Source organism: Boeremia exigua, assembly GCF_020726555.1.
Source record: "Boeremia exigua strain MPI-SDFR-AT-0100 chromosome Unknown C7974scaffold_13, whole genome shotgun sequence".
NCBI lineage: Eukaryota > Fungi > Ascomycota > Dothideomycetes > Pleosporales > Didymellaceae > Boeremia > Boeremia exigua.
The window spans coordinates 1,196,301-1,212,906 of NW_025763530.1; the positions used below are offsets into that span (position 1 = coordinate 1,196,301).

Sequence of the window (16,606 nt, forward strand, 5' to 3'; positions counted from 1 at the left end):
TTAAGCTCCAGCATCGCGAGCTAGTGAGGGGCAGTCAGAACCTTAAGCAGCAACGCAACACTGGGCGCGTTTCAGGTACTCTGCTGGCTGGCGATGTGCAGTGCCGACCGGCAGTATATGTACACGGCGGACCGGTTGATGCGGTTCTTCGGGGATCGGCCGTGGTCGAGCAGATGTTCGTCGTCCTGTGCCGTCCTGCTTCCCCGCTGCATGCGCGTGGAATGCATGCATGTTACAGCCACAGCAGTCTGCCAGATCTTTCTCTTTCTGTGTTCTCCCGAATATATCCCAAGCGAGATCGTGGAACAGGAGCTCAAAGTCGGTCCAATTCGGCTTGCCGGTCAGACATGGCGAACATGCCCGGCGACCGACTTGGGTATGTCATTGCAACGGTGCAAAAGCGCGACGCGTATGTAGACGTATAGTATTGAAGCAAGAGAGGAAAGATTTGACAGACGCCGAAGCAGCCTCAAGTATGCCTTTGCCGTCACACTGCCAAAGTGATGATTTCGGCAAAGCCAGCCGTGCCACTCCGCGGCAACACGCTGCGACGCGTCGACCTCACGCGTAAAGTTGAACACCACGCGAAGTAACACCGTTCAAGCAGTACAACAACCTCCCAGCACCCTCAATACCCCAGACCCCCCAAGCCACAATCCCCGTATTTCATCAGTTCCGCTGCTTGAGCTCCCCCGAACACTTCGTCGTCACACCCACCACCAACACCCACAATGCTATCCATCCCCCCCAGCACCCCCAAAAAATGCACACCCAACCTCCTCCCCATGCGCATAAACCACAACGGCCGGATCGACAACACCGCGCGCTACTGGACGCCGACGACAGACGAGAAAGGTGAAACCACTCCAGCCCTGCATGCACCGGGCCACGCAATACTAACACCCGTCCCAGGAACGCTGCACACGCACTTCCGCGGCCGCCACCTGCACGGCACGCTGCTCGCGCTGCCGGCGACACACACCGGCGCCGTGCTGCGCGTCACCGATAAGCCCGCTCAGGCCTCGACTGCACACAACGGCGCAAACGGTACGCACGGTGCATATGCGCACGACGACGCGGAGGACGGCGACGACGAGATGGACGACGGGGGCGACGTTGTGGGGCAGGCAGAGGACGTCAAGATTGCGGAACAGCTGGGCGAGTTCTCGGAGCTGGTGGTGTGGGGGCATGGGGGGGTTGTGGATGAGGGGGATGCGTTTGTGAGGGGGATGAGGGAGTGGGTTGGGTTCGCGGGGGTGATGCACTGTGACGAGGATGGCGGTGTGGAGGGGAAGGCGTCGTGAGCACAGGTGGGGATGGAGGAGTGAGCACAGAGGCGATGGAAGAGTGAGCCCAAAGGGGGTGTGAAGAGTAAGAGCAAGAGCGATATACCCAAATAAACCCAATCACAACTCCTGAGCAGCCCGTGCGATTACTTCAGTCCAGCATGACCACATAGACACATTACGCCTCACTAATATCCTGCCTCCCCTCGAAAAACGTATGCCCCGCGCTCAGCACCGGCAGCAACAACATGCCCACACTCAGCGTCTGCCCAAAGCCCCACTCATTGTCCCCTTCATCCTGCAGTCCACAGAAACTCCTGGTGTCGCTCGGCTGCGCAAACTTCTGCGTCAGGACGAGAATCGCCGACAGGATGGCGAGCAGGAGCTGCACCGCGAACGCGATCAGCGGGTTCAGGAACACGAAGTAGATGAGCCGCAGACCGAAGTGCGCGGGGCGCAAGATACGGTGGGGCGAGAAGGACGGGGTTGGGGGTGTTTGGTCAGTGAGGCGGCGCACTATCCCTCCGACCGAGTGTTGGGAATCGTGAGCGCGAGACGAGGGTTTGTGCGCGGGATCGTACACGATACAAACCAGCGCGGTGGAGAAGCCGACGAGGATGAAGAGCATGGGTACAAGGAACGCAAGCCGCTGGACGCGGGTGCGCTGCTTGATGGCACTGTCGTTGTGGGAGACCGTAGGCGGTATGCTGATGGCGGCGATCATGGATGCGAAGAGGCACACAGCGAAGAAGATGACGAGCGTGAGCCGGATCTTGGCGATGAGCTTGTATTTGCGGAAGTACTTGCGCAAGGTGATGATAGCGGCGAGGTGGGACGAGGAAGAGAGTGCGCAGATGTAGAGGATGAGGACGAAGTGGGCGCCTTGGACTTCGAAGGAGTTCTGAGCCACCTGCAAGTCCGCTGTCAGCTCTCTCCAGACCATAAGTCGTGTATTGAATGTCAGTCTCACTTTGATCCACCCGCTCAGCAACACCGCATACCCGGTCACCAACTGCTGGTCCCCGAATCCGATGATCAGCGGATCGAGAAACGGGCGCCACGCATAGTCCTTCATCCACTGTGTATCCACGAACCGCTCGCGGACATACGTGACCGGTGCTCTGAGCGCGAACCGCCCTTTGGAGTCATACGCGTTGTCGAGGATCATCGCCAGGATCGAGGCCGCCGTCGTCATGGCGCTGGCGAGCACAAACGAAATGACGACCTGGGTGTTGATTAGTGGTTGGGCGGTTTGAGAGAGCGTGGAGGACGCACGCCTACGCCTGCGATGTCCGGCTCTGAGGCGTTGGCGCAGTCACCGGCGTACTAAGCTATACTGTCTGCGAGACATCAGCAAGGGAATGATAGAGGCATTGGGGCGCCCACCAAATATGACCCATGACGGCGCCATGTAAAGCCCTCAGGGACGATATGGAGGATCGTAACGGTTCGAGCTAGTCGAGTGTAATGCGAATGGGATGGCCCAGGAACCATTGTGCGCGTGTGCTCTGATGTGCTCAGAGCAAATTGATAGGTTAGAGGAATAGGGCGTTGATAGGAGAGTGTATAGTATGTTCGTCAATATCGTAAGTGCGAGTGACGAACTCAGTCCCGAGCCCACGTTGGATAGACACATGGGTAGTCGCGTAGACCGGCAGGTACGACGCATGAGCACTAACCCCCATATCAGATATCTTCCCACTGGAACATCACTGCAGTAGTCCATGAGGCAGCGTGCTTGGCGTCAACATATCGTGACCATTCAAGTTTTCGTATTTACTACCAACACGAGCGCCCAGTGACGGCGCACGGCACCTTCCACCCCCTCCCCGCCCGTATCGTCTCAGCTGAAATCGGAAGAGTGCGCGCCGAGTCCGCGTGCAGAAAAAGAACACAGAGGACCTGATAATGCTGATGCAACCCAGAGTATGCAGACCCCAGACTCCACGCTACGCTCAAGCAACAGTATAGCAGATTGATATGACAAGTAAGGAGACGATCGTTGTTAACCCGGGGTAGCGCGGTACCATGTTTGGTGTCGCGTGCCGCAAGTTCAGAGCTCTGCTCTCTCTATCCACCGCTGGATCCGCCGTTGACACCAGAAATAGGCAAGTCTCCAATTCAGGTCACACCGATTGCGGAATTCCAGCTCACCGCCACCAAATCCGGTGTGTCTTCCAAGGCACTTTGCATTCGCACCTGTCTTCTCTTATTAGTCCGCCAGTCGTTTGCAAAGCTGTCTCTGCTGTTGCATGACAGGATTTAGGTCTTGGGAACTCCTAATACATGTTTGGGGGTCCTGGACGACCCTGCTGCTGTCTCGGGGGGCCGCCAAATTGACCGTCGAACATCATCCTAGGATCCTCGCCTCGCATGCCAGGTGGCGGCGGTCCATATCCCGGGGGTGGCGGAAAGTAGCCCTGGGGCGGGCCCTGCATGCCATTGCCGCCTGGGCCTCCAGGAAAGCCTGGTGGCATACCGCGCATGCTGCCACCGCCAAGCTGGGGCAGACCAGGAGGATGGGCTCCGAGCGGTGTGTTGCCAGCTGAAAAGCTCGGTCCTCCAGGACCCATTTGTTGCTGCGGGTTGGGTCCACCGAAACCAGGTGGCTGGCGCATGGGGCCTCCAAATCCTGGGGGAGGCGCGATGTTGGGCCGATCCTGGGGCGTCGGCGGCATTCCTGGTTGTCCACGACCGCCCATGAAAGGCATATCAGGGTGTTGCTGGGAGGGGATGCCCATATTAGTCATTTGGCGAGGAATCTCGCCGGCGGTGTTGCGGCGCTGGAGGCCCAGCGTTGGGTCTTCGTGGCCTGGGAAGCCCATTGGCAAACGCGGATTCTTGTTACGCAAATCTTGCTGTTGCTGTTGCTGCTGTTGCTGGATACTCAGCTGCCGAAGCTCCTGTTCTCTACGCTGAGCTTCTTGACGCATCATCTCGTTGTCAAACATTCGAGGATCATCCATGAAGCCAGGCGGCAGTCCGCCGCGGGCTTTGGGCTGGGGTGGAGCTCGCTGCTCGTGCTGCATGTTCTCGAACATGGCCATTGGGGGGCCGCCTCGCGGCATATTCTGATTCATCATCTGCGGCGGAGTGTTTCGTGGTTGCTGCATAAGCGTAAGAAGGAAATCCCGCTCGCGCTGCTTTTGTCCTTGGTCCCGTTGGGAGTCTTCCCGTGCTCGACTGTTCAAGATAGCAGCCAGATTGGCGTCCTGTGGGTTGGCGTTTCTTGAAGGAGGGTTTTGGAAGGGTGACTGCCCGTCTTGACGCCCAGAGTCAGGTCGTGGAGGTCCAAACTGCTCCTGGAGTGCGTTCTCAGGAGACATGGCGTTGAATCGGGCTTGCTGCGATGGCCTTGACTCTGGCGCAGTAGGGCGAGGAGCCAGAATGTTCTGTAAGATACTCTGCTGCTCGAGCGTGCGGTGCGGTGGGGGCCTGTGGTTTTGCATGTCTGGTGGAGGCGACTGTTGGAAGTCTAACGAGATACCGCCTCCGTGTCCCCGTATGCCGTTGGGCGGTGAAGGTTGATTTGGCGGCGCTGCTTGAGGGCTGCCAACATTGACCTGACCAAGCATCTGCAAAATACGCTGGAAGCCTTGTTGATCCTCGTTGGCATGCGGTACAGGGGGCGCAGGGGCCGATATAGGTATCGGGCTGTGCGCGGCTGGCTCTTCAGGCTTGGCAAACATGCTCATAAATTTCGATGCCTTTGCAGGCTTTGGCTTCGCCTTTATCGATTCGTCTTGACCCAGCTCGACGCCCTTGACGTTGCCCCAGTTTCCAAAGAGAATTCCTTGGGTGGACTCGGCTGTTGTAGGTGTCTGTACTGGAGCCGTAAACATCGGCCCGGCGGCAATGCCGGTTGCAGTGGCAGGCGTAGCAGGGCTCTCCTTGGGCGCACCCCTCTCCTCAACGGGTGTGTCCTTGGCTTTCATCTGCTCTTTCCAACGCTCAAAGTCGGCTTGTGTCTTCATCTGAGGCTCCTTCTTCTTCTCAACCTTCGCATCCATCCATTCAGGGTCTTCCTCTCCTCTGTTTCCACCGCCGCCTCGTTCCCAGTCGCGATCGTTGCGGTCGCCGCGTTCTCGCTGTTCGCGTTGTGGTTGTTGGGTACGTTCGCGCCAACCCCCTTGTACGCCAAACTTGGGTGCCTCCTCCTTCGCATCATCTCGTCGACCCCATCGTTCTGCGCGATCTGCGCGGTCACGCTGACCTCGTCGTGGAGGAGCGTCGTCTTCCAAAGCGCCTTCGGTCTTCTCGCGGTTGCGCTCACTACGTTCGGCGCGGTCCCCGTTACGGTTGAAGCGCTCAAAGTCCTCCTGACCCAAGCTCTTGCGACCCTTGACACTTGTCCAGCCCTCGCCGTCCTCGCGCGCACCACGGCGGCCATTCGTAATGCCCCTCTCGCGGTTGCGATCGCGGTCGCCGTCCCGAGACCATCGTTCGTTTTTGTCGCGAGGGAAACGGTCGCCGAGCTGGTCGCCGTCGGCCGAGGTGATGCCAGTGCGTTCTTGCTTGTCACTTGTGTTCTTGGCTGCGCGAGCTGCGGAGGTAAAGTTCAGCTTCGGTGGCCCGAGCACCGTTTCCTCGCCAGGTTCTACAAAAAGTGCGTTAATGGCAGCAACCACGCCTAGGCCTTCAGACTTACGCATGCTCTGACGTCTCCCAAACTGACCCATGGGGTTGATGAGAGGACGATCCGTGCGATGCTCGGTGGTTGCTGCTTCTCCGTCCCGACCACGAGTGCGGCGAGCGGTGCCATTGTTGGTGGTGTGGTTGTTATTGTTATTGTTCTGTTCGGCGGGCACGTCCATCCATTGCAGGATTGACGGCAGTCCGTCGGGCTTCTTTACTAGCGGCGACTGCCTGAGCCCCTCTAGCTCATCTGGTGTGTACCTCATGCTCGCGGCCGGTGGGAGGCTGGGCGGGGGGAGGTGGGGCACGCGGGAGGTGGCAGACTCAGTCGCGGTTGGTGATGTGGTTGGTAAGAATGTGTTCGTAGTGTCGCAGCGATGGAAGGCGGATGCCTTTGAGCAGGGCCCGAGTGGAGCGCTCGAAGCGTCGGCAGCTCCTCAATCCCCGTCTCGTGTCCCTTATTGCCGTGCAGCAGTGTGGTGGGTGCGACTTGGAGGGAGGTAGCGTCGAGCTGTACGGTGGCAGGAGGCAGTCTGTTAAGGTGAGCAGGCAGCTGGCTTATGCGGCGAGCTTGTTGTGTGAGGTGGGCGGAGCTCGAGGTGGGATTGAACAGGGTGGACGCACCTCGAAACACCCCTGCTCTGAGGCGTCAATGAAAAGCGGAGAAGCCCTTGCGCTTTCGATCAGCGCTACGGTACGCAATTGGCTGGATCTGGTGATATTGTGATATTTGTTCGCGGTATTTGGCGCAGTGAGGGAGTACGAATAAGAGCGACTGTTTGTTGTTTCGCATTGGCTGCAGACAGATGGAGGTGCAGCGCTGGCAGCCCACTACTGTGTCCGTGCACCCAACGATCGGAGTCAGGCAACGATCGCTCCGATCCCTGAGGCCTACTACAAAAATGAAGCTGTAGAGCCGCATATAATAGCTATTATTGTCAAATAATTTGGCGGTTTGTTCTATAGGCCTAGCAGATCATTATTCTCTATACAATCTATCTATATAATGTGGCTGTGCGGCCGCTGCGGGTCGTGTGAGTGCGCGGAGCTGGGGGAGGCGTGGCAGGCTTTGGGTGACTACGAGCACCCACAGCACGACGCGCAGGCTTTACTTTGACTGCAGAAGCTTTTGAGGTTGTAGTCTTGCTTCTTTGGGACTGTTGTATAGCTTTTGTAGAGTCACGAGCCTGTTTGCTGGCTGCCCTGGCTGCCTTCCGGGCGTCTATTGCTCGGCGTTCCTCTGCCTTCATCCTGACACGCTCTTCCTTCTCCCTTGCCCGCTTTTGACGCTTCTCTTCCTCAATCTTCTGCTTGTATAGCTTATTAGCAGCTGCTAACTCCTTCATCTCTGCCTTTCTTAGCTCTTCTTCCTCCTTCTCTCGCTCAGTAACTGCTATGCGGACCCGTGCCTCCCGGATAGCCCGAGGAGACCACATCATAGCTCCGCCGTGATACTCCTGATGCTGTTGCAGGTCTAATTGCCTGCTAGGTTGCTTCTGACGCTTCTGCTTTTTGTGTAGCGTCTGCCGCAAGCTATCTAGTTCGTGGTGAAGGAGTTCAACCTGGGTTGATAGGTGGTGGATAGTTTGGCCGAGCTTCCGGGCACCTACACTGCGAGGATCCTTCACCTCTGCATGCAAAGTAGTGCAAGCTTTAAGCCAGTCTTCTGCTGAATAAGCTGTAGAACCAGAGGCAACTGAGCCTGAGTCAGTAGGTGTTGTGTGGCGGAATCTATCGAGTATAACGTTGGGGTTTGGTGGGCTTATCCCCGTGGCTGTGAAGGCGTTTTGTACGAGCTCGGCCGTGAATGTAGCCACCCAGGCAGGCCAAAATAAGCTACAAAAGTCACCTTTTGTCAACGGGGATAGGCCTTGAGACTTCTGGAGGTAGTCATCCAGCTCGGAGGCGTACGCGGAGGAGAGTGGCTTGAAGCAGACTACGTCCAACGGCTGCAGCGTCTGGGTACTGTGAGGGGGTAACACGGCCAGTATAATCCGATTCTTATCGCAGTAGTCGATGAAGTCCTGCGTTAGGTGACTGCCATGGCCATCTACTATCAAAAGCCTATAGCTCCGACGCGCCTTTGCCTTTGTATAACGATCAAATACCTGTTCAAGCCAGGCTAATCCAATGTCATTGTTCGTCCACCCAGAGGGCGAAGAAGCCACGTGAATTAGGTGGTTTTCTGCCTCTATATCGGCCACCCAATGACTCTGGATTGTGGAGTTTTTCGACGCAAATATGATGCCTGGCGGCAGTGCAGTACCATCTGCGCAGACTGCTGCCAATAAGCTCACCCACTCACGTGAGCCATCTTGACGAGCCTGTCGAACCTCCTTCTTCTCATATTGACGCCTACTAAATATGCGCTTTGTCCTTCCTAGTACTCCGATCGCGAAGCCCTTCTCATCCATATTGTACGTGTGCTCAGGCTCAATAGAGTATTCGGTGATCTTCTTGTGTAGGATGTCAAAGTACAGCTTGTACTTATACCCAGACTCAGCTTTGTGGCGACTAGAGTCCATGCCGGTCGTCCATTTGGCTACAAGTCGGTCGTGGTGACGGTGTTGGAAGCGTGTAACCCAGCTCTCGGAGCAAGGTTCTTGAGCGACCTTAGACGCGAAATTTTGTATCATGGTCCTTGTAGGTGCTATATGACGGGTACTTAGCAGCTCTATATACTTCACAAGGTCCTCTTCTTGTTGTGGAGTGAGCTTGTGTAGGTGTTCGTTGGCGACGCGTCGAGGGACCTGCACACCACGGTGCGCGCGCGATAGAGTATTGCGATCAACACCATGCTTAAGCGCAATTTTTGTATAGACAGGTTTATCGCCAGGGTTCAATTTACGAATCTCTGCAAGCGCATCATTAATACCTGGCATGGTGGTTGAATTATTACGCGTCAAAATTGGGTGTAATTGTTGTTCCCCGATCGTTGCCTGACTCCGATCGTTGGGTGCACGGACACAGTAGTATGGATTCCGTTTAGTCACGAGACGTGCGTCATTGCAGCCTCCGCCACAGGAGATTCGAGGCGAATTGTTTGTATCAGATAATCAAGACTGCTATTTTGCGAATGCTATGAGGGCGCCTGCAATGCTCTAACTAAAATCCAAGTCTGTGCCGGCCGTGCTCACGCCACTACGTTGACCAAACTGCCAGTAGCTGCCTCAATAGTCCCATTGCTCCACTCCGCGACCTTGCCCTGGTCACACGTCTCAAGCACTCTTGTAGCTAGTACTCTCAGCATCTTCTGCCTGGGATCTTGGTTGCTCAAGCACATCTGGATCCAGCTCACCAGTCCACATCGTGTGACGAGCGTGGTACTCCCCCCAACCGCCGCAGCCCTCAGTAGCAGTCTGATGATCCTCTCTTTGCTCGTCGCACTACATGACCTGCTTGCGTAGAAGGACAGGAGCTGCTCGAAGATGTTGCTCTTCCTCAGACTCTCCATGTCTCGAGGTGTGCGCAACCCGTCAATGAGGTATTCCAAAAACCACTCAACCTCCTTATGATACGTGCCGTCATCTTCTGGCTCACTGCCGACAATGCTGCGATACAGTTTCCGCGACAGAACGTCGACTTCCCAGGATGGCGCGGTAGTGAGGAACCTGTTAACCTTGCTGAACATGACGTGTGTGGGGTCAGCCAGGATGCGCACGCAACGCGCCGCGAAGACACCGCCGATGTATGGAAATGGTGTAGCGCCGGTAGGGTCGAGCGATTCCAGGGTCTCGCCGAGAAGGAGATAGACAGCGCCAAGGTCTTGGGTGAGGGCATCAGGCTGTGGTGTGTTAGTAAGAACAGAGCAAGGGGTAATAAAGAACTTACGCCGATGGTCCCCATGAGCTGGCGGACGTTGGCGATGGCCTGAATGCGGATTTCCTGGTGCTTGGAGCAGAGACAAAGGAGGAGCTCGCCGATGTCACCGTCTTCGATAGCTTCGTCTATTTCCTTCTTCCGCCAGCGGGTCAGACCACTGTGCTTCTTGTCTTCCTGTGGTGGGAGTTCAAGGTCAACCACTGGCCCAACCTTGGTTGGTGCTGCAGCTTCTGCCTGCGGTACAGGCGATGCACTGGATCGTTCCGAACCGCTGAAGTCGGCACCGGTCGCGAGTTTGAGGGCTTCCTTCGCCCGTGCCTTATACATCTTCCATAGGAAGGCATCTTTCAGCAGCTCCTTGTACGCTTTGCCGGCCGACTCGATCAGATTATCGCGTACTAGAGTCAGTGCTGCTTCGTCCTCACCTATCAGGTTGAAAAGGTAGAGAAGCTTCGACAGCCACCCGGCCAGGGCTTCTGCGGCAGGCCCTGTTGCTGATTCACCGCCCTTGAACGGCCACTGCTCAGCCAGGGTCATCAGCAGAGGGCTGAATGCACCGACGTCTGCTGATGATTGCGATGCCTTTGCGCACATCGCATCTAGATCATCGAAGTACTTGATCGGGACCTTGATGAAACGTGCACAGCAGTCATCGAGGAAGTCCAGTACATCCGTCGATGGGACTGATCCAGCGGGCGGCTCGAGACTGGCAATAAGCGCGTCCAACGCATCAGGGGTTGTCTTTGTTTGGAGCATTTCCTGATCCTGCAAGACTGCATCAAGCAGAGACTTGACACCTGCATACAGCTCGTTCTCCTTCGAGGTGACGAGAAGTTTGAGCAGCGTGACAAACGGCGAGTGTTGTAGCGTTTTCGGCTTCTGCCACCACCGCATGGCAGGAGAGTGACGCGCCATCGATATCCAGTGCTCGAGCTCCATCACACGGAATGCTGTATCCTCGGGGGATCCTGTGGGCTTCTCGACCTCAACTAACGCGTTGCATAGTGGTAGCGAAACGTCGAACTTCTCTTGCAATGCTGCTTGGGGTGTGACCTCGTAGTACAACCTCAATAATCTTGTGATCGACTCTCTCTTCAGGCTCTGCAGCCCAGGCTTCTTCAGCGCGAGGAATACGGTCCTTATTGCTGGACAGCGGCGACTGAACTCGGCGACAAGGCGTTGCGATGCTTGTTGCCACTGCTTTGACGGCCTGAACACGTTGGCCTCATGCAGCTCTTGCACCATGCTTCGCAGCTTCTGTAGCGCGACAACGAGCACACGGATCGCAAACATCTGGACCAAGTCTGAACTGTGGTTCAAGCACTTGGTCAGCACTTGCTGGTTCAAAGGCTGCGGCAGAACGCTCTGAATCATAGCCGCCACCGGCGGCGGTTGGTTGCGATAGCTCTTCTTCACGCCAAAGTATTTCGGCACCGGGAGCTGTATTGTCTGGAATAAGAAGGCGGAGTAACCTATCCAAGTGGAGGTCAGGTTCGGATCGTAGTTGAAGTCTCTCCGCTTGATGAAGTAGTCCGCGACAAGCTCTGGCGATGCCTTGAAGATCTCAATGACAAGCTTCTGGTGTGATGTGTTCGCGTACGGCCGTTGGCTCTGTATGAACTCCGACAAGATGACGTTGCGTACCCGACCTAATCGTTCGAACGTTTCTGTCGAATCAAGTCCGAGATCGTTCCCGTTGTCTGCAGCATCGTCAAGATCGCCATCTTCATCATCGTGGGTCGATGGGTAGAAGCCGTTTGTTGGCAGCATAACACCATATGCAGGATCTGTGCACACCATGCACAAGAACTCGTGAGCAAGCTCATCTGGCGCCTTCTGTCCCTCTGATAGCGAACCCTCCTGCAAGTCGTAGTTGTAGAGTCCGGCGATGCGCGATAATGTTTTACCATTCAAGATGCGGCTCTTCGTTTGGCGGGGAACGGTTTTATCTTTGAAGACGTGGTTGGTAAACACATCAAAGATCTCGAAAATAACGAACGGTGGGTCAGTGCTCAGATGGTCGAAGACGGCTCTTGTAATGTTGGTGTTGGAGAGAATTTCGACTTTGGCACGCTCGTCCTGCAGCCTCAGATGTGTGAGCAAGTAGCGAATAGCCGTAGTCCTGACACTCGGCTTCTTGTGCATGTCTGCCACCGACATGCCCTTGTGCTCTTTCCATAGCGCGATGTTCCTGCCCAATATCCTCGGCTCCAACGTAAAATCTTTCTTGGAGTAGACAGCTCGCGCATGTGCACCTTCGTTGAACCGCGTGAGCTCCGTGAGCAGTCTGAGAGCCGGCGAAATGACATTCTCTTTGCTCGATGCAGCAGATGTGCTGCGTACTAGACGGCGAGCGACTGAAGGTTGCAGTATTGTCCTCGCGAGAGTTGTGCCATATGTGGTGAGCTCGGTATTGCTGGACAAGACCTTGAAAAGAAGAGCAAGCACAGCGGTGACCTGGGCCAGAATGGCGTCGAAGTTGGACTCGGCGGCCCAGTCCCAGGCCTGAATGATGTTCGGTAACAGCGTTTCGTGCTTCTCATCCTGGGTCTTGCCTTTCTGCGTATCGAGGAATTCGCGAAGAATAGTTCGCCGGCGGGGCACATCATGTTCGTCGGTCGCATAGAGGATCGAGTCGAGGAACCGCTTGAATGAGGTCAATCCTACAGAGGTCAGTCAGGCACATGCCCAGCTTGCTGACTTTGGCGCGTACCATTTCGGAAGTCATTTGTCGCATTCTGGTCGAAATACAGGACCTTCTGCAAGTCGCGAGCCGAGTGCACCTCTTCGGCACCAGCGCCGTTTGGTCGTGGAGAATTGCGCTCATGGCCGCCTTCGATCCTCTGGCGCTTAGTCGTGTGCGCGCTCGCCGCTTCACCTTCAAAATTCGTCCGCTTTCCCATCGCGACCAGTTTACGTGAGTGATGCGCCGGCTCGCTCGAGCTCGAAAAGTTGCGGAGCTCGAAATTTCGACAGGGATCATGACGGCTAACACATTCAAGGCTAGACCCGTTGAGCTTAAATTGCGGGGCGATGGTACAGCAAAGGGACCAGAATTGACATACAAGTAGACGCTCAAGCATGACATGTATCGAGAACGAAGCCTGATATTAACTCCAGGCGATGCAAAGTCTATATGCCTCATGGTACGTACAGCCTGGAATATGCAACCACCTTTGTCCTACAGCACACGCACGCTGTATAATTCTTGCTCGCCAGTCCCACACGACACTCGTCGCAGAGCGACAGACATCCACACGGCCACACAAGGACCGTCCTAGGTGACAGCTGACATACAACGCACTGCGGGCCCTCGGATCCCATACCCTCCGCTCCAGTGTCCCAGCTGCCTGCTGTAGATGAGCCTGGCGGTGGAGCAGCCTGCCTCTTGTTGAGGATTAGATCCTCCAGGAGCTGCTCTTCCTCCTCTGCCGTCATACCGGCCGAGGTTTCAAGACGATAACGAGACGTCATCAGAATCTTAGCTTGATCTTGGTCCAGAGCTTTACGGTATTGCGATCGGGTCATGATCTGTGGACTCTGAAGGTGTCGTGATAAGAGCTTCGCTTCCTCTCGATCCTCTTTAGTCTTGGGGTCCAGAAGAACTGAAAGGCGCGAAAGATCGAGATCATTCTCTGCAGCTGGTGTTGACTCTCGCGTCCGCTGGTAAGTGTCCCGAGTAGGTGTTCGATGCCCGTCCTCCTCCATGTCTGACCAGTCGTCGTCGTCATCAGTGGTCGCATATGAGATAACACTCGTTACGTCGTCGTCTGGCGGTGGTATGTAGTCGCTGCTGTGATCAACATCGCCGAAGCGACCTCCGTTACGCCACCATGAGTACATGTAGTCGTCAACGCGTTCGTCAGACTGCCCGGCGCTGGGCGCGTCGAGGAATCCTGTTTGGCGGAGACGTTCCTTCGCAAATGCCTCAGCGTCGAATTGATTGTCGATACGGATGCGGGAGCGGTCATCGAGTGTCAACCATGCGTCAACAGATGCCGCGCGGCGCTGTCTATCGGTGTAGGCCTGCGCTGGGAAGCGCGGTTCTTTCACGGGACGAGGTCCAGCGAGTCGCCTGAGCCATCTTGGGCGGTATCCAACTCTTAGTCGTCGTAGCATTGCAATGGTCAGTCTCGCGTGGACGAGCATGACCAGTCTTGCAATGCCCTTCAAGAACTGCCAAGTAAGGTGAAAGCGGCCCCTCCTTTGCTGCAGTCCAGCTGGATCACCCTGCGCTCCAGTTCTGGCAGCCCCAGGTGCAACAGCCATACTGCGAGTCTTTCGCTCGCGGCCATAACCCGAAGCCGATGCTTGATCAGAAGTGCCAGCATTCGGTTTATCCTCTACGCCAACGCCAGGAGCGAAAGACTCCGCTGTCAGCTCATTTGGGATATCTGTCAATTTCTTCCTGAACTGGCGTCGGCGGTCCAGCACTTCCTTCAGTCTCTTCTTCTCAACGAATGTCATCGAGTGGACATTGATTCGGGCGCCTTCATTAAGGAATACAGCTTCGCTCGCAGCGGTCAAAACCGTGAATCCCACCTTCAGAATCGCCGTGTAGAAGTCTTCATGCCAACTAATCGTAAGTGGTGCTATCGATGACAGGTGGATGTTGGCGTGCAGGTTGTTGTAGGCAGTCTCGAAGCGTTCCTTCCATGTCATTGACTCGGGCTGGCCTGGTGGAGGTGCCAGAACAGTGATGAAGAAGGCCAGGAGGTAGATGAGCCCACAGGTGACAGTGCCAGTGATGATCAAGAGGTGAGGGATGAATCCAATGATGCACACAGTGGGAAACCGCAGCAGGCCAACGGGATTGTCAGATTCTGCAATGGCCTCGGTCAGCCGCACGAAGCTCCATACAAACGTTGCCATGTATGCTAAGCCCCAGATGCCGGTGGTGACCAGTCGATACCTTGAGCGTACCCCGGCGATTGCCAGCAGATTGCTGGTCCAGTGACTGATGCTGGAAATGAGAGATATCAAGAGGACCTCTGGTGGGACATTCGCGATGCTGTTGAGACCGGGCCGAGTTACCAGTACGGCTGAGCCATTGGGAACCAGCACATTCTTGGGTTGGTTGAATCGCGTAGAATTGATGGTCAAGGGCTTGGTCACGACAGCCTCGGCTTCGGCAAAAGCCAGCGAGTGCTCGAAGATGGTCATACCAACTTCCTGAACAGGCGGGCGACCTTGGAGAGCGCAACACAGTGTCTCGACGAACTGGCCGAAGCCCAGGGACATAAACAAAGGCCACAGCAGAGCGAGCGAGCCATTGTCTCGCGTCGTGTCAGCATCACTGGGGAACATACCGACGGCTTGGCACGAGTCTATCGTAGTCTCCCAGAAGAGAAAACGAGACGAAGCGCGGTATAGGTATCCCCCCTCGCCACTGAAGTCTGTGCTGAGGTATCGTCCCGGGGTTCCATACTGCATCTGCGACCAGTCGGGGGACGTCTGGCATCGGATGGCGCGAATCATGTTCAGGTTCTGCAACGTGAACAGCATCAAAGGGATGATGTAGAGAGCGAGGCGCATGTGTAGGCGGTCGAAGGAGAGCGGCACGCGGCTGGAGGCATAGAACTGAGTTCTGTTCAAGAGAATGGCCTAAAGAGAGGTATCAGCCAAGGTGCACGGGGTATACAGTGTTCCACTCACAATGGCAAACGTCGCAATCGCCCACTTAGAAGTCATGTAGCTGAAGAAGCTGGCGACGTTCTTGAATGCCTGGAATATGCTGATCTCGTCTGTCGACCCAGAAGCGGCACTTGCTGCAGCTGCTACGGACTCTTGCGCAAACTTGCCAGCAGTCGTGGCCGCTGTGCCATTGGTGACATTGGCCATGGTCGGCTCGGCAATTATGCTGCCACCAGAGCGCATCATGTCGCCGAGCGAGCTTGCTTTTCCGAAGAGCCGGGGAAAGACAAGAAGGAGGTCTGCTGGTGACGGCAGGAAGGAAGTCATGTTGGAAAGTGCGCCTGCGGTCTGATCCATTGCGCCTGGGTGCGCTTCCACGGTTACCGGAACCACAGGGGCTGGGGCTGGCTCGGCGGATTGGTGACCCTATCGATTCGGGTGCATCGTGGTTGCCAAAGCAGGATCAGTCAGCCAAGAGGACCTGTTTGGCGTCTGATGTGCGTGTTGGAAGGTCGTGTGAGGTACGGGGTGAGATCGCGGTCGCGTCATGCTGTGGAGTGCTTCGTCCCGAACGGACCAACCTGCCGCGGTCCCTGCCCCACATCTTACACCACGATCGTCCACTGCCCCGGCCTCCCGAGCGGTTATTACACAACGCTGTTGTGCACCTACTCCACGTCGGCAACCTGCATATCAGTCTGAGCTTAGTTTCGCTGTTCCAGTCTTGACTAGGGTCATGCACGACAACTCTTCCACAGGCTTTGTTTGCCAGGGCCAGTGCGAAGTAAGGCTGACAATGTATTCTTTGCTGCTCGCCCTGCACCTAAGGTGGTTTTTCGGCACACGGCAAGTAAATGATGCATTCTTTGCTAAATCAGCGATGTTACTGTCCTCAAGGCCGCAGAGGCACCGATGTCTGGGTGCCCTGAAAGCCCGTCGTGGCTGCTACCATGGTTTGATCCGGCCTGGTCTCCGAGAACCGTACAGACGACGACATTGATATCGTCGTCTGTATTGGAATGTGGCGGCGGACCTCCGTGCAGGTACTTGCATCCCTTCCTGAGGCCCAACACTTGCGATGACAGAGCATAAGCACTACAACAAGTCCGAATGCTTTGGCGAGCAAACAGCACACATTCATTGTCAATCTCGTGGGTCTCAGACGATCGCGGGATCTGTTTACCCATGCTGTCGAGGATATCAAAGGCCATTGGTCAGCAGTGACCACA

General features: G+C 55.9%; 5 protein-coding genes across 5 annotated transcripts; 1 reads left to right on the top strand and 4 right to left on the bottom strand.

Moving 5' to 3' along the window:
• Positions 1-731: 731 nt before the first annotated feature.
• C7974DRAFT_321699 (ribonuclease H2, subunit C) lies at positions 732-1,304 on the top strand (the record flags this gene model as incomplete). Its single annotated transcript, XM_046138815.1, has 2 exons — positions 732-855; positions 913-1,304. The coding sequence occupies 2 exons, from the start codon at positions 732-734 to the stop codon at positions 1,302-1,304; spliced, it is 516 nt and encodes a 171-aa protein (XP_045992348.1).
• Positions 1,305-1,464: 160 nt separating this feature from the next.
• On the bottom strand, positions 1,465-3,163 carry C7974DRAFT_444290 (uncharacterized protein; the record flags this gene model as incomplete). Its single annotated transcript, XM_046145489.1, has 4 exons — positions 2,673-3,163; positions 2,562-2,612; positions 2,257-2,511; positions 1,465-2,196 (listed from the first exon to the last, which is right to left on the bottom strand). Exons 1-4 carry the CDS (start codon positions 2,778-2,780, stop codon positions 1,465-1,467), a joined length of 1,146 nt encoding a protein of 381 aa, XP_045992349.1. The 5' UTR covers positions 2,781-3,163.
• Positions 3,164-3,553: 390 nt separating this feature from the next.
• C7974DRAFT_73849 (uncharacterized protein) lies at positions 3,554-6,378 on the bottom strand. Its single transcript, XM_046147179.1, has 2 exons — positions 5,935-6,378; positions 3,554-5,883 (listed from the first exon to the last, which is right to left on the bottom strand). The coding sequence occupies exons 1-2, from the start codon at positions 6,185-6,187 to the stop codon at positions 3,566-3,568; spliced, it is 2,571 nt and encodes an 856-aa protein (XP_045992350.1). The 5' UTR covers positions 6,188-6,378; the 3' UTR covers positions 3,554-3,565.
• A 2,589-nt stretch (positions 6,379-8,967) lies between these two features.
• On the bottom strand, positions 8,968-12,671 carry C7974DRAFT_404814 (ribosome 60S biogenesis N-terminal-domain-containing protein). The gene is made up of 3 exons (XM_046142985.1): positions 12,457-12,671; positions 9,753-12,406; positions 8,968-9,705 (listed from the first exon to the last, which is right to left on the bottom strand). Exons 1-3 carry the CDS (start codon positions 12,644-12,646, stop codon positions 9,055-9,057), a joined length of 3,495 nt encoding a protein of 1,164 aa, XP_045992351.1. The 5' UTR covers positions 12,647-12,671; the 3' UTR covers positions 8,968-9,054.
• Positions 12,672-12,793: 122 nt separating this feature from the next.
• On the bottom strand, positions 12,794-15,993 carry C7974DRAFT_404815 (ubiquitin-protein ligase-like protein). Its single transcript, XM_046142986.1, has 2 exons — positions 15,399-15,993; positions 12,794-15,347 (listed from the first exon to the last, which is right to left on the bottom strand). The coding sequence occupies exons 1-2, from the start codon at positions 15,732-15,734 to the stop codon at positions 12,885-12,887; spliced, it is 2,799 nt and encodes a 932-aa protein (XP_045992352.1). The 5' UTR covers positions 15,735-15,993; the 3' UTR covers positions 12,794-12,884.
• Between the last annotated feature and the right edge of the window lie 613 nt (positions 15,994-16,606).